At 47.1% G+C, this 20,626-nt stretch overlaps 1 protein-coding gene across 2 annotated transcripts in view; it reads right to left on the bottom strand.

Annotated features, from left to right (window-relative positions):
* Positions 1-20,626, bottom strand: part of DHX37 (DEAH-box helicase 37) — a 90,183-nt gene that overhangs the window by 11,476 nt on the left and 58,081 nt on the right. For both annotated transcript variants that reach the window (XM_033955440.1, XM_033955441.1), the window contains exons 21-27: positions 20,033-20,149; positions 18,364-18,536; positions 16,071-16,185; positions 15,808-15,945; positions 15,084-15,178; positions 14,549-14,622; positions 2,881-2,978 (exon numbers count right to left, since the gene is read on the bottom strand). In XM_033955440.1, the coding sequence (XP_033811331.1) occupies positions 2,881-2,978; positions 14,549-14,622; positions 15,084-15,178; positions 15,808-15,945; positions 16,071-16,185; positions 18,364-18,536; positions 20,033-20,149 (810 nt within the window). The remainder of the gene's footprint in view (positions 1-2,880; positions 2,979-14,548; positions 14,623-15,083; positions 15,179-15,807; positions 15,946-16,070; positions 16,186-18,363; positions 18,537-20,032; positions 20,150-20,626) is intronic.

The following is a 20,626-nucleotide window of genomic DNA, read 5'->3' as shown; positions in this document are numbered from 1 at the left end:
TGAAGCGCTCATACTGAATGCGCTCTACAAAAATTTTGTGTGTCTTTTAAAAAAAAAACTTCTTACAGCTAACCAGCTGTCTCAAGAGAGCAGACCCCACAAAACACGCTAAACTGTAGCATGTGCTAGGTGGCCAGGCGTACAGTTGAGGTTCCTCTAAACACAGAAAACCTGGAGTGGTAGGGGAAATGGAATCGACCCTTTTGAGTGTTGCAACCCCGAGGTCGGTAGGACCCCCAAGAGGGACCCCAAGCTCTGTTCGGACAGCAAAAGGGACAAGAAAAAATTCCCTAATCAGATCCAATAGGACCAAAGAAACCTCAGCACAGACTGCACAACTCACCACTCCACCTGCTGGAGACTGAGAAAAGACTAAGTGTAATAGGGACTAAACAGTCCACTTGTACTGTAGCCAAAAGTCAATGTCTCAGTCTCCACCTGCTGGCAGAGGAGCGTAAACCATCTGTTTTCTGTGCCGGTCTGGAGGGACACAAAATAAATTTGATCTTTGGGCTGTCAGTTGGACCAAGGTTGGAATAAGCCTCAACCCCTGGAAAATCTTGCACCACAAAGGGGGAGAGGACCATGCAGCTGGTCCACTATTTAATCCCAGACAAGCCAGGAAGGAGTCAAATAGCCTGTGCTCAAGCTCCTGATAAATCAGGGATGCAAGCAGTGGACGGCTCCTGAGCTCAAAAAATACAAAAGCAGGCTAGCTAGCCCTGAGGACTGATCCTGCAGCTTGAGTCTGCATCTTTTCCCAGGCAGAGGCCCCAACAAGTGGGAACCTCTGGGTACAGAGCTTCTGACCAAACACTTTAAAAAAACACTTTGTAAAAAAATACCCGAAAATAATTAAAACCACAGAGTAGAGCAGAAACACTTCTGAGCAACTTCCTTGCACAAAAAAAAAACAAAACTGGAGGGGTCTGGGGCTGCTCCCTGGGAAGTAGGCAGAGTTCAAAAGATGATTTGACAGCATTCTGCAAGCAACTTGTGGTTTCAAATGCAAAACTCTAGCGTTCAGGACCACTAGACATATTGCACTAGACCAGGGGTCTCAAAGTCCCTCCTTGAGGGCCGCAATCCAGTCAGGTTTTCAGGATTTCCCCAATGAATATGCACGAGATCTATGTGCATGCACTGCTTTCAATGCATATTCATTGGGGAAATCCTGAAAACCCGACTGGATTGCGGCCCTCAAGGAGGGACTTTGAGATCCCTGCACTAGACTAACTTTAGATGCGAGGCTTTGCATCACATTTCTGTTAGTGCAAATGGTCATACCCAAAGTTGGGTGTGACTCCTGTGCGTAAGTGCTATTTTATAAAATTGCACCTAACTTTAGGCTAACAAATCTTATGAGGACTACAACATATAATATGCTCATATAAATCTATAAAATGTTGTAAGACTGTGGCACTGAGAGACTCCCCTTTTCAAAACCCAGTATGCATTCAAAATAAGAGGGAGAAAAAGCCTCAGATTAATGTAGCAGTGTAGAACCAAAAGGCCCAATGAAATCTGCTTTCAATACATTCACTAGTAGTTTTAAGAGGTTTGGGAAGTTTTGAGAGACGTGACAGCGTTGGAGCTTGGAATCGTCTTTTTCAGCTAAGTCCCTGAACATGCACTTTGCTCTTTTTCTTAAATCTGTGCTGTTATGTGAGGGAGTTTTTTTGCCTGTATTGAAAGCAGTTTTCATTGTGCGTTTTGGTTCTACACTGCTACATTAATCTGAGGCTTTTCCTCCCTCTTATTGTGGATGCATGCTGGGTTTTGAAAAGGGGAGTCTCTCAGTGTCACGGTCTTACAACATTTTATAAATTTATATGAGCCTAACTTTAGATGCATAGGCATTTTTCTCGGTGCTGATCTTTTTTTTAGGTGCAATATATATTCAGTCTTATATGTACAAAACACAAACTTTATATAGGGCTGTTCCAAATATTTAGGTGCAGAGTTATAAAATACCAAGGATGCACACAGCACTTGTGTGCCAGGATTTATACCAGGTTTCAGCAAAAGATTAGAGAAACTGGGCCTCTTCTCTCTCGAACAGAGGAGATTGAGAGGGGACATGATCGAAACATTCAAGGTACTGAAGGGGATAGACTTAGTAGATAAGGACAGGATGTTCACCCTCTCCAAGGTAGGGAGAGCAAGAGGGCACTCTCTAAAGTTGAAAGGGGATAGATTCCGTACAAACATAAAGAAGTTCTTCTTCACCCAGAGAGTGGTAGAGAGCTGGAACGCTCTTCCAGAGGCTGTTATAGGGGAAAACACCCTCCAAGAATTCAAGACAAAGTTAGACAAGTTTCTGCTGAACAAGAACGTGCGCTGGTAGGGCTAGTCTCAGTTAGGGTGCTGATCTTAGACCAGAGTGCCGCCGTGTGAGCTGACTGCTGGGCAAGAGACCACTGGTCTGACTCAGCAGTGGCAATTCTTATATTCTTATGCATAAGGCCTCGTACCCAAACTTGGGTGTGGGAATCCACGTTAGGCCCTGTGAAAATCCATGCCAAAGCATTATTCTATAAAGAGTGCTCCAGGCTGAGCGCCTTATATAGACTAACGCTTTGGCACCTAACTTGGGCCTATTTTTGAGTACCATTTAAAGAGTTCCCCCCAAAACCTATTGGTCCTAAAATCAAAATCAGGTTCTCAATACCTTGTCCTGTAGTGGTCTGCAAGTCAACCTATATTTTACATCCAGTTATAACAGTTTGCCTAAAGTTTGGGCACTTAGAAAAAATAATCAACAAATTAGACATCCGCTATTTGGGCAAAGAGTGGCGTTAGCAGAACTATCCTTTGACTTCATTTCTGGAATGATTATAATGATGCTCAATCTCAGAGAGAAAAGAAAGTTAAACTTGCATTTTGGATTCTTCTTCCAGACAGCCAGTAGGGCATCACGGTCATCAACATTTTCAGAAACAAGGGCCTTCAGCAATGCCTCTGTCCTAGGCTGGAGTCTACAGAGGAAAAAGAGATTAGGCTTGGAAAATGGTACTAGTCTCAAGGCTCAGAAACTCTATTATTCAGAGATCTGGAGAAAGAATACGGTGGCTATTGCCTATGCTGTGTTAGCTCCAGAGGGAAGTGTGATTGAATAATCCTCTCTAACTGCCCCTGATGCAGCCTTATATAGGTGAAATGTGGCTAAGTCAAGCTACTTGATGTGTTTGGGGGGTTTGTTTATTTTGTAGAATCATATTTTTTCTTTATTAAAAATATGCAACCAAATATACATTACACACAAGCAACCATATGAACAGGCAAAATGAGGACCACTCACATTTGTTCTTCAAGGTGGTCCAGAAAAAAACCCAATCCAGCAACACATCCCATCCATCCCATCCAACCCTGCACCACCCTCCTCCCAAACTACATATTCAACTACAAGCCCTGTGAGGAATTGTGTCCCAAATGTGTGCCCAAATCAACTGACTTGCCTCCATACGCAGCAGAGCGTATATCTCATTTTTCCATTGTCAGAGAAGGAGAATATTCCTGTCTCCAATTTTTTAATATATATTTTTATTTTGATGTTTTAATTCCTGGCTTTGTAATAAACCATTTGGTCATTATTCGGTTGGCAGTAATCAGCGATTTTTCAAAATGCTGGCTGCTGCCAGCTAGATTAGCTCACAATAATCAGTATTGGGCAATGTGCAGGCCACGGCACTTACAACTGGAGCTTTTGTGGGCTCCAGTTAAATATTAGCCAAGACCTACAAAAATTTGTAAGGTCATTAGCAGCCTTCCAAGCCCCCTTGGGTCACCCTTCCTCCCGGCCTGAGATCTTATGTACCTCCCTTCCACCACCACCTCATCTTAACAGCCCCCCCAGGGTGAACCCCACTTGCTCCTGTCCTTAACAGTGGCTTCCTCACAGTACAACTGCAATACTGCAAAAAATCATGGCAGCCATTTTCTGGATGCTGTAGGAGCAGGAATGAGGGAGTTTGCTCCTATGCCTATTGCTCTCACTAAACCACCAGGTCATGGGAAGCGGAGAGGGCAGGAGTGTTGTCATTGAGGGGGAGGAAGGGTACAGCTGGAACCACTACCTGGAAGTCAACAGGCCCCAGTCAATATTCAGACCAGTGCCTGGTTGATTTTACTGCATAAAGTTAGTACAGCCTTCTTTTCTATTTTAACTTTATACAGTTGCTCAGCCAGTTAGCAGAATGACAATCTCTGCTAACTAGTTAGCTTTCCATGCTGCCCTAACTCATCCGCTGTTCACAAAGTAACTAGTTTTAGAATGGGCAGTCAAAGAGAATATTAACTGAACAGTGCCACTGAATATCCCTGGTTAGCCCCTGATAGGAAATTTAAATGGTCAAGAGTCTCACCTGGCTGTGTAAATAATTTTGAATATCGACCCCCCACATTTTTCATAATTTGGATGCTGGTGCTCTTGCCATCTTGGAATCCATCTGCGTCTCACTCTAATGTGTGCTCAATCAGCAACATCAGGAATACGAGATACAACCTAAGAATTGCCGCTGCTGGGTCAGGCCAGTGGTCCATCGTGCCCAGCAGTCTCCTCACGTGGTGGCCCTTAGGTCAAAGACCAGTGCCCTAACTGAGACTAGCCTTACCTGCATATGTTCTGGTTCAGCAGGAACTTGTCTAACTTTGTCTTGAATCCCTGGAGGGTGTTTTCCCCTATAACAGCCTCCGGAAGAGCGTTCCAGTTTTCTACCACTCTCTGGGTGAAGAAGAACTTCCTTACATTTGTACGGAATCTATCCCCTTTTAACTTCAGAGAGTGCCCTCTCATTCTCTCTACCTGTCTTTATCTATTAAGTCTATTCTCTTCATTATCTTGAATGTTTCGATCATGTCCCCTTCTCAGTCTCCTCTTTTCAAGGGAGAAGAGGCCCAGTTTCTCTAATCTCTCGCTGTACAGCAACTCCTCCAGCCCCTTAACCATTTTAGTCGCTCTTCTCTGGACCCTTTCAAGTAGTAGTGTGTCCTTCTTCATGTATGGCAATCAGTGCTGGACACAGTACTCCAGGTGAGGGCATACCATGGCCCGGTTCAGCGGCATGATAACCTTCTCCGATCTGTTTGTGGTCCCCTTCTTAATCATTCCTAGCATTCTGTTCGTCCATTTTGCTGCCACCGAGCATTGCACGGACGGCTTCATTGACTTGTCGACGAGTACGCCCAAGTCTCTTTTCTGGGGGGAGGTCTCTCCAAGTACTGCACCGGACACTCTGCATTCATGTATAAGATTTTTGTTACCGACATACATCACCTTACACTTATCCACATTAAACCTCATTTACCATGTCGCAGCCCATTTCTCGAGCATGTTTATGTCCCGTTGCAGGTCTTCGCAATCCTCCTGCGTCTTCACTATTCTGAATAACATCGTATAGTCTGCAAATTTAATCACCTCACTTGTCGAACCAATTTCCAGGTCATTTATAAATATGTTGAAGAGCACGGGTCCAAGCACCGAACCCTGCGGCACTCCACTCGTGACGCTTTTCCAGTCCGAGTATTGTCCATTTACCCCCACTTTCTGTTTCCTATCTGCCATCCAGTTTTTAATCCACATGAGTATTTCACCCTCAATTCCATGGCTCGCAATTTTTCGAAGTAGTCATTCATGTGGAACCTTGTCGAACGCTTTCTGAAAATCCAGATATATGATGTCGACCGGGTCACCCTTGTCTATCTGCTTGTTTACTCCCTCAAAGAAGTGCAGCAAGTTAGTCAAGCAAGATCTTCCTTTGCTGAAGCATTTAGTACAATAAAGAGCAACATTGGTAGTCTTAAGCATGACTCAAAAGACAGAAAAACAAAGGAAACCTAAAGGTCAAAGAGAGTTGCACATTGAAATTTAGCACACAATATCCTAAATACACAGTACTTAAATAAATAAATTTGTGTCCAATACAGCAATCAAAACATATACATATGATACAAAACATGGGAGAGCATGCTAGCTGGCATGAAAACACAGACACATGGTGTGACAGGGAAAAGGCAGAAGCCCCCATGTCATCATCAGTTTTAAACCCTGTCACTGAGAAGAAACTTAGCAGCAGTGCCCTTAAAGCAGAGCAGAAGGCTACAGGAAGTAAAACCATTCCTGAGCCCAAGCCTTATTTGTCTTGTAGTAAGCATTTTGCCAATCAGAAACCAGAGACAGGTTTCAAGTCCACTGTCTCTAGCAGAAGGCAGGGAGGGTGGGGTGAAGGAAATGGCACTCACAAACATGTCAAGGCAGGCTTCATTGAGAGCAATTAAGCCATCACATAAACAGCCAATCCCGAGATTAAGCACAGTTACTTACCGTAACAGGTGTTATCCAGGGACAGCAGGCAGATATTCTTAACGCATGGGTGACGTCACTGACGGAGCCCCGGTACGGACCTTTTTAACTAGAAAGTTCTAGTTGGCCGCACCGCGCATGCGCGAGTGCCTTCCGCCCAACGGAGGAGTGCGTGGTCCCCAATTAAGATAAGCCAGCTAAGAAGCCAACCCGGGGAGGAGGGTGGGACGTAAAAATATCTGCCTGCTGTCCCTGGATAACACCTGTTACGGTAAGTAACTGTGCTTTATCCCAGGACAAGCAGGCAGCATATTCTTAACGCATGGGTGACCTCCAAGCTAACAGAGAGGGAGGAGGGATGGTTGGCCATTAGGAAAATAAATTTTGTAACACAGATTGGCCGAAGTGTCCATCCCGTCTGGAGAAGGCATCCAGACAGTAGTGAGTAGTGAACGTGTGAACTGAGGACCAAGTGGCAGCCTTGCAGATTTCCTCGATGGGCGTGGAACGGAGGAAAGCCACAGAAGCAGCCATAGCTCTGACCCTGTGGGCCGTGACAGCACCTTCCAGTGAGAGACCGGCCCAAGCATAACAGAACGCAATGCAGGCAGCAAGCCAGTTGGAAAGCGTCCGTTTAGAGACAGGACGACCTAGACGGTTAGGATCGAAGGTCAGAAACAGCTGAGAAGACGAGCGGTGAGCCCTGGTACGGTCAAGGTAGTATGCAAGGGCACGCTTACAATCCAGCGTGTGTAACGCCTGTTCCCCAGGATGAGAATGAGGTTTAGGGAAAAAGACAGGCAACACAATGGACTGGTTGAGGTGAAAAGCCGAGACCACCTTGGGGAGGAATTTAGGATGGGTACGCAGAACCACCTTGTCATGGTGAAAAACAGTGAACGGTGGATCGGCGACCAATGCATGCAGCTCACTAACCCTCCTGGCAGAGGTGATGGCAATGAGGAAAAGAACCTTCCATGTTAGAAGTTTGAGCGAAGTTGTGGCAAGAGGCTCAAAAGGAGGTTTCATGAGGGCTGATAAAACCACATTCAGGTCCCAGACGACAGGAGGAGGCTTCAGAGGTGGTTTGACATTGAAGAGGCCTCTCATGAACCGGGAAACCAGAGGATGAGCCGTGAGAGGTTTTCCGAGGATAGGCTCATGAAACGCAGTGATGGCACTGAGGTGGACTCTGATTGAGGTAGACTTGAGGCCAGCATCGGACAGAGAGAGCAAATAGTCCAGTACAGTTTCCACCCCCAATGAGGTGGGATCGTGATGATGCAGGAGACACCAAGAGGAAAACCGGGTCCACTTCTGATGGTAACATTGGAGAGTGGCCGGTTTCCTGGAGGCATCCAAAATGTGACGGACAGGCTGAGACAGATTCTCTGGAGAGGTTAGCCCGAGAGAAACCAAGCTGTCAGGTGGAGCGAAGACAGATTGGGATGTAGTAGAGACTGATGCTGCTGTGTAAGTAGAGTAGGAAACACAGGAAGAGGAATGGGCTCCCTGGAGCTGAGCTGAAGCAGGAGGGAGAACCAGTGTTGGCGAGGCCACCGAGGAGCGATGAGAATCATGGTGGCCCTGTCCCTGCGGAGTTTGTATAACGTCCGCAACATCAGAGGGAGTGGAGGAAAGGCATAGAGGAACCGATCCGTCCAGTCGAGCAGGAATGCATCCGGGGCCAGATGGTGAGGAGAGAAGAGTCTGGAACAGAACTGGGGCAGCTGATGGTTGTGAGGAGCTGCAAAGAGGTCCACCTGTGGAGTGCCCCAGCGAGCAAAGATGGAGCGGAGTGTTGGGGGGTCCAGAGTCCACTCGTGAGGTTGAAGGATGCGGCTGAGATTGTCAGCCAGGGAGTTCTGTTTGCCCTGGATGTAGACAGCCTTGAGGAAGAGACTGTGGTCCGTGGCCCAGGTCCAGATGCGGAGAGCCTCCTGACAGAGGAGGCGAGATCCGGTGCCGCCTTGCTTGTTTATGTAGTACATGGCGACTTGATTGTCTGTGCACAGGAGAAGAACCTGAGGGTAGAAAAGGTGCTGGAAGGCCTTGAGAGCATAGAACATGGCTCTGAGTTCCAGGAAATTGATGTGATGTTGACGCTCCTGAGGGGTCCAGAGCAGTGTTCCCTCTAAGCGGGCGGGTGTTGTGAGCAAACTTTTTTCACCGTGAGCCAAAAATATCGAGCGCCAGCAAGTTATGAGCCAACTCGCCCGATTCTCCTCTCGCCGCCCTGCCATCTGCCGTACGCCTCTTCCGATCGTGCGCTGTGACGAGAAACGTGTGCGCTGCGATGTAATATTTTGTGCGCCAGCGCACGCCAGCGCAGCTTAGCGGGAACACTGGTTCAAATGGTTTTATTTATTTCCCCAAATTTATTTTTGTTATACGCATTGAAAATATTTGATATTGCGTTTAAATCAAAATCTCAATAAACTTGAAACGAGTGCCCGTGAGATTGTGGGAGGGTTAAATACTCAAAACTTAGAAGTTTTTGCTACGCCAGCTTTCTGGTATCTTTACATACAGTGGCGTACCTAGCATATGTAACATCCGGGGCCCATCATTTTTTGGCACCCCCCCCCCCATCTGTACGAAAAACGTGATTTTTAGTAACAAGCCACACGTCACACATGAGTACCTAGGAAAAGGCAGCATCTTACATATTGCAGTGAACAGTACATCAATACACCCATTGTAAAACTAAACAAGCCAGACCAGCACAGATCAATCCTACACCGTCAATCCTAACAGAAAACCATGTCTTTCGAACACACAGAACACAGAAAACACCTTCGCCTAGTAAGGAATATGTAATCACAAACTAACCCCTCCCTCTTTTACAAAACTGTAGTGTGGATTTTAGCTACGGAGGTAACAGCTCTGATGCTCATAAAATTCTGAGCATCAGAGCTGCTACCACCAAGGCTGGTGCTAAAAACGCTTCACAGTTTTGTAAAAGGGGGGATAAAATAAAAATACATAGACAAAGGTTAAATTGAACCAGCAAGAAGCTGGACTCTGCATACAATGCTTCACAGAAACAGTGACACATGTCTCCTAAAGCAATAAATAAATAGAAATTTTTTTCTACCTTTGTCTTCTGTGGTTTCTCCTTTCCTCATCTTCTTGTAACTCTCTTCCTTCCATCCACTGTCTGCCGTCTCTCTTCCCCTATATGGCATCTTCTCTCCTTCTATGCCCCTTCCAGAAACTGTATGCCTCCCCCTTCCATCTCTCCTTTCACCCCATTGGTCTGGCATCTCTCTCCTCGCCTTCCCTCTCCCACACCTCTCCTCATAGTCTGGTATCTCCCCTTCCCTGATTCTCTGGCATCTCTCTCCTTTCCTTTTCTTCCATCTTTCGCTCCCCCTCCATGCTCTCACATCTCCCCCTTCCTTTTCCCTTAGACTGGCATACCTTCCTCCTACGCTCCAAGCCCTGGCATCTCCTTTAATTCCCTCCCTCATCTTCCTTCTCCCTCCAGCTGGGTACCGCAACACTCTTCCCTGCAGCTCTGCACTTCCCCACAATTGCCATGCTTCGGTTCCTCTTCTTCCTTCCTTCCTCCCCCCCCCCCCCGCGGGACCCTGCGGCACCATCAACTCTTACTCCCTCTAATGTCGGCCCTGCAGCTCCAGACTTCCTCGCACCTTCTCCCCTCCCCCTTTGGATCGCTATTATTTTAAATGTTATAGCCGCGGAGCTGTATCCATCAGTGGAGATGTCTAACCTCGGCCTGCCCCGGAACTCTTACTGCAGCAGCCGCCCGTCTAGGCAGGAACAGGAAGTCACTGTTGCAGTAAGAGTTCCGGGGCAGGCCGAGGTTAGACATCTCCACTGATGGATACAGCTCCGCGGCTATAACATTTAAAATAATAGCGATCCAAAGGGGGAGGGGAGAAGGTGCGAGGAAGTCTGGAGCTGCAGGGCCGACATTAGAGGGAGTAAGAGTTGATGGTGCCGCAGGGTCCCGCGGGGGGGAGGAAGGAAGGAAGAAGAGGAACCGAAGCATGGCAATTGTGGGGAAGTGCAATCCCCCCAATGCGTCCCCTTACCTTACCTCCCCTTACCTTTGCGACGCGTGTGTGCGCTGTGAAGAGAAACTTGTGCGCTGCGATGTAATATTTTGTGCGCCAGCGCAGGCCAGCGCAGCTTAGCGGGAACACTGGTCCAGAGTCCCTGGGTGCGTAGATCTCACAGGTGAGCTCCCCACGCATAGGGGGAGGCATCCGTGGTTATGATCATGGAGTGAGGGGGTAGATGAAAGAGTAGACCCCTGGAAAGATTGGAGGAGTTCAACCACCATTGAAGAGATTGCTGAAGAGACGATGTCACAGAGATGGGATGAGAAAGAGGATCCGTGGTCTGTGACTAGAGTCCACTGAGGTGTCCTGAGGTGGAGTCGCGCCAGAGGAAGTACATGGACTATCGAGGCCATGTGGCCCAAGAGGACCATCATCTGTCGAGCTGGGATGGTTTGATGAAAGAGCACCTGACGACAGAGGTGGAGCAGGGTCCGGTGTCGGTCGAAGGGGAGAAATGCCCTCATCAGAGTGGTGTCGAGAACTGCTCCGATGAACTGAAGTCGCTGTGTGGGAAGCAGATGCGACTTGGGGTAGTTGATCTCGAACCCCAAGAGATGGAGGAAAGAGATGGTGTGATGAGTGGCTTGCAGCACAAGTGGAGACGTAGTTGCTTTCACCAACCAATCGTCCAAGTAGGGGAACACCTGGAGGTTGTGAGACCTGAGGAAGGCCGCTACCACAATAAGGCACTTGGTGAACACCCTGGGTGATGATGCGAGACCTTGTACTGATAGTGGCGGTGCTGAATCTGAAAGCGGAGGTAGCGTCGTGAATTCAGATTGATGGGGATGTGAGTTTAGGCCTCTTTGAGGTCCAGGGAACATAGCCAGTCGTGTTGAGAGAGAAGAGGGTAAAGCGTGGCCAGGGAGAGCATTCTGAACTTCTCTTTGACCAGACACTTGTTGAGGTCCCTGAGATCGAGGATGGGGCGGAGGTCTCCTGTCTTCTTGGGAACCAGGAAGTAGCGGGAGTAGAATCCCTGACCCCTTTGGTCCGGAGGCACCTCTTCAATGGCATTGAGAAAAAGGAGGGATTGGACCTCCCTCAGGAGGAGGGGGGTTTGGAAGGAGTGAGAAGCAGACTCTACGGGAGGATTGTCTGGTGGAAGAGTCTGGAAGTTGAGTGAGTAGCCGTGGCGAATGATGTTGAGGACCCATTGGTCTGATGTGATGACCTCCCAACGGCTGAGGAAGAGTTGGAGGCGTCCTCCAATAGGCTGAGGAAGAGGCAATGATGTTGGGAGACTGGCTATGCCCTGGAGAAAAGAGTCAAAAGGGCTGAGATGATTTTGACGGAGGTAGAGGCTTGGCAGGTTGGTGAGACTGAGAGCGAGCCTGAGTTTGATGTTGTTGCCGAGGTCGGCGTGGCTGCTGTTGAGGCGGGTTGAGAGGTCTGGCCGAGAACCTGCGCTGGTAGGAAGACTGCTGTCTGTAGGTGCGAGCAGGTGGAGTCTTCTTTTTAGGTTTAATCAGAGTGTCCCACCTGGTCTCATGTGCTGAGAGTTTCTGGGTTGTTGAGTCCAGGGACTCTCCGAAGAGTTCATCACCCAGACAAGGTGCGTTAGCCAGGCGGTCCTGGTGGTTAATGTCTAGGTCAGAGACTCTCAGCCATGCCAAACGGCGCATGGCCACCGCCATGGCAGATGCGCGAGAGGTCAGCTCAAATGAGTCGTAGATGGAGCGAACCATGAATTTCCTGAGTTGGAGGAGGCTGGAAATATGTTGCTGGAAAAGAGGGACCTTACATTCAGGAAGATATTTCTGTAAGGAGGAGAGCTGTTGCACCAGATGCTTCATGTAGAAGGAGAAGTGGAAGGTGTAGTTGTTGGCTCTATTGGCTAACATGGCATTTTGGAAAAGGCGCTTACCAAATTTATCCATGGTTTTTCCCTCTCTGCCAGGAGGGGTGGAGGCATATACACTGGAACCCTGAGATTTTTTCAAAGTAGATTCCACCAGGAGGGACTCGTGGGGTAATTGAGGTTTGTCAAACCCTGGGATTGGAATAACCCGGTACAAGCTATCCAATTTACGAGGGGCTCCAGGAACCGTGAGGGGAGCTTCCCAGTTTTTATAGAAAGTTTCCCGTAAGATGTCGTGGACGGGCAACTTCAGAAATTCTTTGGGAGGTTGCTCAAAGTCTAGGGCATCGAGGAAAGCCTGAGACTTTTTAGAGTCGGACTCTAAGGGAATGGAAAGAGCTGCTGACATCTCCCTAAAGAATTTGGAGAAAGTGGATTGCTCTGGTTTTGAGACGGTGTCGGTCATGGAGGGTTCTTCATCGGTTGATGAAGCGTCCTCCTCGGTACCGTGAGGGGAGTCTTCCCACAAATCTGGGTCCCTAACGTCGGGGTGCGTACGTTTGGACATCGGTGTGGAGGGCTCGGCATGGCGGGTCTTTGAAAGAGATTTGCCTGAGCGCACCGAGGCGGTACCGGGTGAGGAAGACTGATGTCATTCCTGGGACCGGACAGGGTCGGCAGCATCACGGGTATGTACTGTAGGTGTTTCTGCCAAGAGCACCGGCATGGAAGTATTAATCGGTACCGAGGGGGTCGACACCGATGGGACAGTGTGAGGCTCGGACCGGTCCTGTACCGGAAGGTGCGGTGCCAGCAACGCCGGCAACAGTTGTTGGAGCTGTTGTTGCAGCTGCTCCTGTAACTGTGTTTGGAGTATGGCCGCGATGCGGTCGTCCAGGGGAGGCACCGGTACCGCTTTTTTCTTCTTCGGTACCATAGGTGCCGCTCTACGCTCCGGCGATGAGGAGGCCGATGATGAGGCACTCACCGAGATCGGAGCGGAGCGTTTGCGGGGCCGGTGCGGTGCCGGGAGGGCCGGTGTCGCAACCGTGGCAGGAGTGCGCTCAAGGGAAGTGGGAGGCTTCTTAGCCGGCTTACCTGGGCCCAACGACCCCGAGGAAGGGTCCGGTGGTGTCGATGTCGTCGGTGCCGACTTTTGTGGTGCCGTCGACGTCGCAGCCGGTTCCATGGCAGATCCGGTACCAAACAAAATATTTTGCTGGATCTGCCGATTTTTCAAAGTACGCTTTTTAAGCGTAGCACAGCGGGTGCAGGTGTCAGCCCAATGCTCTGGACCCAAGCACTGGAGGCACCAATTGTGTGGGTCGGTGAGGGAGATCGGGCGTGCACACCGCTGGCACTTCTTAAAACCCGGTTGAGGGGGCATGAAGGGAAACACGGCCTCCGCAAAATTGAATCCGGAGGCCTGTATGGTGGCAACAGGCCCTGCCGAGGCCGGCCTGAAAAAATAAGGAAAACTCGACGATTTTTTATTGGTTTTTTTTTTTTGAAAACAAAAATAAGGGAATCCGATAAGAAAAATAGGAAAAAAGTGAGAAAATACGCGAGCGGGAAGGCAAAAATTAGTTTTTCAACGGCTGTTGAAAACACATGCATCTTCTTCGCTCCGCGGAAACGAAGAAACTGGGGACCACGTACTCCTCTGTCGGGCGGGAAGGCACTCGCGCATGCGCGGTGCGGCCAGCTAGAACTTTCTAGTTAAAAAGGTCCGTACTGGGGCTCCGTCGGTGACGTCACCCATGCGTTAAGAATATGCTGCCTGCTTGTCCTGGGATAAAAATTGTTAAAGTTGGCTGGGGCAGGAGATGAAAGGGATTGCTCCTGTCTCTGACTACTGCTGGATCACCAAGTCTTACTGCAGGCCCGGCAAAGGACTGCAACAGGTTTGGGAGTGGGGGGGGGGGGGGGAGGGCGGGTCAGCGCTGACCCGAATATAAACCGAGACCCCCATTTTGGGGCCTTTTTTGGCCCCAAAATCTCAGTTTATATTTGAGTATACATGGTAGCTCATTCTTCTGTGGCCAAAATTACTGTTTCTTTTCTTTTGAATGACTATGAAGGACCTCAACTTTTTTCTTGCCTTGCAGAAAGGGGTGCATCAAAGATGGCAGGGGGTATGTGAAGCACTGAGGTGACTGCATTGCTAAATGCAGGGTTTGGTTGGGGGTGGGGGGAGATGTTATAGCTGTGTAATGAAGGGTAAAGCGTTTGACTGTGTAAATTTAAATACCACTCTGAAATATGCAAATTGCATGCACATATGCATAATATATGCGCAAGTAACTCCAGGAACTGATATAATTTATTTGTGCACAAAATATTTGATCCACTTACTTTGACCAAGTCTTCAGCAATATTACAGGGCTGGACAGGAGAATATTTGTATACGAGTGTAATGCTTTTATAACCTAAATAGCAATAGAGAGAAGGAAACAGTTATTAACTACTAAACAGTTTTCAACAACTATAAAACTGTTGAGACAGACATGGGAAAAGCCACTGCTTGCCCTGGATTGGCGGCATTGAATGCTGCTACTATTTGGTTTTTTGCCAGGTACTTGTGACTTGGATTGGTCTCTGTGAAGACAGGATACTAGGCTAGATGGACCACTGGTCTGACCCAGTAAGATTATTTTTATGTGAGCAAAATATAGGACAATCAAGCTATTGTGACATCACAGATGAGTTTGGCTCTGAGACACTGGTGAAATGAGTCATTATGACATCATAATCTCAGCTCTGGAATGCTGCTACTATTTGGTTTGTTGCCAGGTACTAGTGACTTGGATTGGCTCCGTGAAGACAGGATATTGGGCTAGATGGACAATTGGTATGATCCAGTAAGGCTATTCTTATGGCCAAACCTTACCTTTCCTTCTAGCAAAAACTTTGCAAAATATTTGTAGCAATCAAGTCCTTCTGGATAATCTACTTCTACCGCAGGAAGCTGCCAGCCTATCCGATCTGCAAAGTAGAGACAAGTAGAGAAGTAAAGGTCTAAAGGGCAAGAGGAGATTGACAAAGACTCCTGTTCAGCTTTAACTTCCTGCTACTTGGAATGTGAGGGATCTCTGACAGATTAAAGGATCTTTGGTGGAGGAGATAAAGAAAACTAAAGGCCTCTATTTCTCCAATATTAAAACAACCAGACCAAAAGCAGAAAGCAAATCAACATATGAAATATGTAAAATCGCTTTTTAGATTTGTAAGATATGAATCTCTCAGCTTGCCAAGTTAATACCACTTTGATATTTTTGAAAAGCGGCATATAAAAAAAAAAAGTTATTAAACATTTCAAGATATTTTTCAACTTTAAATAGTTATGGGCTGATGGCGTCATCAAGTTGTGAAGCAGAATGAATGTCATCTTTGCAGGGTATTGCTCTTGTAAAAAACTGATATGCATCCAAATATATGTTTCATTGGGTGGAAATCATATGTAAAAACTAAAAACTAGTGTCATCAAATGGTGGTGCCCCATTCACTTCTTTCCACCAAAACACGTGCATTAGAGATGACGTGGAAAATGAGGAACCTTTGCCGAAGAAAACTTGACAGTTACACTGCGCTATACAACTGCTCAATGAACTTACAAAAGGTGCTTTCTCTGTGGCACCGCACTCTACCAGATTCAGGGCAAAAGGAAGGTGGAGGGGTTTCCAGCGGTCTGTCAAAGTGACAGTACTGGGGCAGGAGGACAGGGATCCACTTTGGTTCCACTGCTGAAACACCTGGTGAGACAGAAGATGAATAACATGAATGCATGGAAGAACACGCATTTGTGCAAAAACAAACAAAACTGAAAGTCTTTCCTTCTATTTGAAGGGGGGGGGGGAACACCTTAGGCAACTCTGACCTTTCATGTACATTTTGGAAGTTTCAATAATTTCCTGGTAGACTACAAAGTCTGGAAGCTGTCTGAACAGAACAGAATTTGGGTGGATGAAAACGGGATCGTCCAGCAGGGGTGTCTACAAATAAATAAATAACAAGTGAAAAATCCAAGTGGAAGGACAATACAGTATCTGAATTTCTAGACAGTCATCTTAGAAAATCACTTTTCAGCAAATTCAAAACAGTATCTAAAACCACTGCCATTAAAAGAGAGGGAGCAATAAGACATGAAGTGCTAACACATTAAAAGAAACACATATTATCAGGGAAATTTTATAGGGTTCATAACAGTAGTCTGTTCTATAAAGATACAGTGGAACCTCGGTTTGCGAGTAACCCGGTTTGCGAGTGTTTTGCAAGACGAGCAAAACACTCAGCAAACTTTTGCCTCGCAAACCGAGCATGTTCCGATATGCGAGCACCTCCCCCCCGCTCTAACTGGCATCGCACCTCCCAAACCAGCATCGCCCCCCCCTGCGAGAACCGCATCACACCCCCGTGCTGAAAGTGGCATCCGCCCGCCCTTCCTCTCAAGCACGCTCCTTACCCCTTCTGCTGGTTGTGAGAGTGAAAGCAAGCTTCCCCCCTCTTGCCTGGGCCGGACCTTGAGCATCTGCGCATGTTCAAGGCCTTCTTGAGCATGCGCAGATGCTCAAGGTCCGACCCAGGCAAGAGGCGGGAGCTTGCTTTCACTCTCACAACCAGGGTGCTTGAGAGGAAGGGCAGGCGGATGCTGCTTTCAGCACGGGGATGCGAAGCGGTTCTCGCGGGGGGGGGGGGGGGGGAGGGGGGGCGTTCACGGAGGGTGGGGGAGATTGTGATGCCGGTTAGAGCGGGGGGGGGGGGAGGGGTGATGGAGGGCCCGGTAGCCTCGGGTGGGGGGGGGTTTGGTGGAATGAATCAAAGCGAGTTTCCATTCATTCCTATGGGGAAACTCGCTTTGATATACGAGTAACTTGATTTACGAGCATGCTTCTGGAACGAATTATGCTCGTAAACCAAGGTTCCACTGTACTTGTTTTCCTTTACAGAATCCTAGCCCAACTAGGTACGTACACATAGAACACTCAGACATAAACACTTGTTGGAGCCTAAGGGCTCTTTTTACGAAGCTGCGCTAGCGTTTATAGCGCATGCACCGGATTAGCACGTGCTATAGCGCGCGCTAGCTGAAAAACTACCGCCTACTCAAGAGGTGGTGGTAGCGGCTAGCGCGCGCTATTCCGCACGTTAAGGCCCTAACGCACTTTCATAAAAGGAGCCCTAAGTGCGACAGACATCTGAATTACTTACAATATTCTATAAGTTTCAGGCGTAAATTTGGGCCCTGCCCATGTGTTCTGCTATGTAAGCGAAGCAAGTATTTTCAGAATGGTAGTTATGTTCTATGAGCGCAGACAGACGTGTAAATGCCTTTACGCTCAACATTTACACATGTAAATTTTAGTACCTATGTTATTGAATTGCCACCTATAGGTACATTATAAAATTCAGGTGGTGGAGTAGCATTTTTAAACAATAAAGTTTTCTGAAGCTTTATTTTTGGACTCGCACCCTTTCTTTTTCAAATTTATAATGAAGGATACAACATAAGAAGTGCCATACTATGTCAGATCAAAAGCTCATCGAGCTCAGGATCCTGTCACTGACAGTAGCCAGACATGGTCACTTAGGAGCACTCAGATTAACCTCCCTTCCCCCGCATTGCTCATTCTGAAATTCCCACGTTTGCCAAGTGGTTACATGGTAATATAACTGTGCTTCAGAAAATTGTTCAAACCTATTCTAAAGCAGAAAAAAAAGAGGGAGCCCAAATTACAAGATAAAATGTGACAGAAATCAGCTTTGCCCAAGTCTTGGAAGTGGAATGAGAAGCAAGCAGGTTGCTGATATGAATGGATAGGGCTCCTTAAGGCAGTGACCCCTGACACAGGCGTGTATGCCAAAACACGGCCTGTGCCGCGTCTCAAAATAAAGTTCTGCTATCCTTGTCCTGGAGGCGCTTTCACACTTTTTTTTTTTTTTTTTTAACCTATCCCATTGACTCTGACAGCATCCTCTTATCACAAATTCCACAGCTTAAGTGCAGGTGGCAAAAAAACCCTTCTTTTCAAATTTGTTTAAAATTGGCTGACTGTTGGTTTCATGGAATGTGTTCTTTACATATTTATAACTCAGCCAAATTCCAAAAAAACAGTACAAAACATTCAGAAGTCACCTTTCAAGAGAAACTACGAGTATAAAACCAGTTTTACCTTGTAAGCATTTCTCCACTTCTCATCTAGAAGTTCCTCTGGCTGTATTCTCTTGGCAATATGATCACCTAAACCTGCCATCACGATCTGCCTTAAAAATGTCACTTGGGACTCTGTGGGAGGCGCCATCTTTGAATCCACAGAAACACTGACATCCGAGCAGAGTGAATTCACTTTAAAATAAATCAATAAAAATTAATACAAAAACCACCTCAACATTACCCCTTTCCAGAACAATCCTTCACATTTTTGCATATATTTACATAACAAGGACAATTTCCAAAAGCTATTTATCCAGGTAAATGGGCTATTTAAAAATTTCCAGTGCCTACCTCGCCAAGAAGCAGAAGAAACAATTTTGGTGGGTTTGGGAACTCTATAACATTTATCCTCCAAAGCAAGAAGCTTGGTACTGAATGTCTCATCATTATAGTACTATAATATAGATCAATGTATAGCAAAATATGTGCCGCAGCTCACTAGTATGTCCCAAGATTCTGGCGAGGAGGAAAGGCACTGGCGCTGGCTAACTGCTTACAGGACATGCCTCTCATGGCGAGAAGCACGTCCTGTAGTCAGTCAGGCGATGCCTGCACCTCTCCTCCTCACTGCCGCCTGTGCTCCTTCTCCTCACCTCTCCTTTTGCAGTCTCCCCCACCGGCAGTAATAAGAGGCTCAGGGCTGCGGCTGGAGGATATTCACGCATGTGTGGACATCAAAGTGACATCATTGTGTCATCATCTGAACATTCCCAGGTGCCCTCCAGCCGCAGCCTCGAGATTAGTGTGCCAGCAGCAACACACTGATATAGACCATCCACAAGTAGCTTACATAGTCATTCAGAAGATGCTGGGGGAGGGGGAAGAGGGAAGGATAGGATAGGATGAGTAAGGGGGAGAGGTTTCTTTTCTTTTTGGTGGTTTAGTAGGAGGTTATAAGAATTCAGGCCTCTTGCAAATGTGTTATCTACTAAATGATAAACTTCGTTTTTGGGGAAGAGGGGGAACAAATGAGGCGGGGGGGGAAAACAAAAGGATGGTACAGACAGATGGCACTGTTACTGTTATTGCATCTCATTTTTGTATGGAATTCTTATAGTTGTTAATTTATTGACTGCTTTTTTTTTGCTGTATAACTTCATTTTCTTTTAATTTAAAAAAACAAAACTGCCCACCCTTCCTGCAGGTTGAAGTACACAATAACAGGCTGTGGCTGTCGGAACCTACTGTTTGTCTTGAATGCAGGTGCTCCTTGCTATCTCAACCAGCTGCCACTTTTGTACTTTCCCAATGGTCCTGCTTGGACCAGAAATAGAGAATGACACGGGGACAAATTTTTCTCCGTCCCAGTGGGAACTCATTTTCCTGTCCCATCCCGGAGAGTTCTTTTCCTGTCCCTGCCCTATTCCTGCAAGCAACGTTCTCATCTTAAAAAGCCTCAAACACTTTAAAATCATAAGTGTCCGAGGCTTATGTGGTTAAGGCAGAGCTTTTACAGTAACGGGGCAGGGACAGTGACAAATCTCGCGGGGACGGAATGAGAAAAAATTTGTCCCCCGTGTCATTCCCTAAACCAGAATGAGAGCAGCAGCTTGTGTAATTCGAGGATATTGCTAATAAAGCGCATCTGGATTCGATTTGTTTGAAAAGGAAGTAAATCAATTCATTACCAGTTGTTGTCAGCTGCCCTCGTAAGCGTCTGATTTCAACCATGGCTTTGTATCGCAAACCATTGTCTTCGCAGAATTTATAAGTGAATTGGCCGTACTCACAGGCACCCACAGCCCCTGAGGACAGAAAGTCAAGCTGAACAGAACAATACTCATTCTGGGGCTTGGTTTCCCCCCATGTAGTTTACTTACATTCCAGAATAACTCAAAAAGCTTAGTGGAATGATACAGTGACATTCAAGGGCAAATTCTATAAGAAGCGCCCAAAAGTCAGGCGTCTACTTAGGCATTATTCAGCGCGATTCAAGTAAAATTGGGTGCTGTTTACTGAATCGCGCTGAGTGGCACCTATTTTAGAGGCACCCAATAAATAGGCCAGCTCTAGGCACAACTAAAAGTTAAGCGACCATGCGCACACTTAAGCCTGCTTAAGAGCAGTGATTCTGCAAGAAGGCCCCTAACATGTAGCCACACCCATGCCAAACATGAATAGCGCCTATTTTTTTTGAAGGCCGCCTAAATTTTTTTAGAGGCGCCTTGTAACAGAATCGCACTTTCTTGATAGGCGCCTATGTTTCAATCAGTGCTGATTAA

This window comes from Geotrypetes seraphini, chromosome 8, assembly GCF_902459505.1.
Source record: "Geotrypetes seraphini chromosome 8, aGeoSer1.1, whole genome shotgun sequence".
Classification (NCBI taxonomy): domain Eukaryota; kingdom Metazoa; phylum Chordata; class Amphibia; order Gymnophiona; family Dermophiidae; genus Geotrypetes; species Geotrypetes seraphini.
Note: the sequence above shows the minus strand (reverse complement) of the source record. Positions and strands in the feature narration are given on the sequence as shown.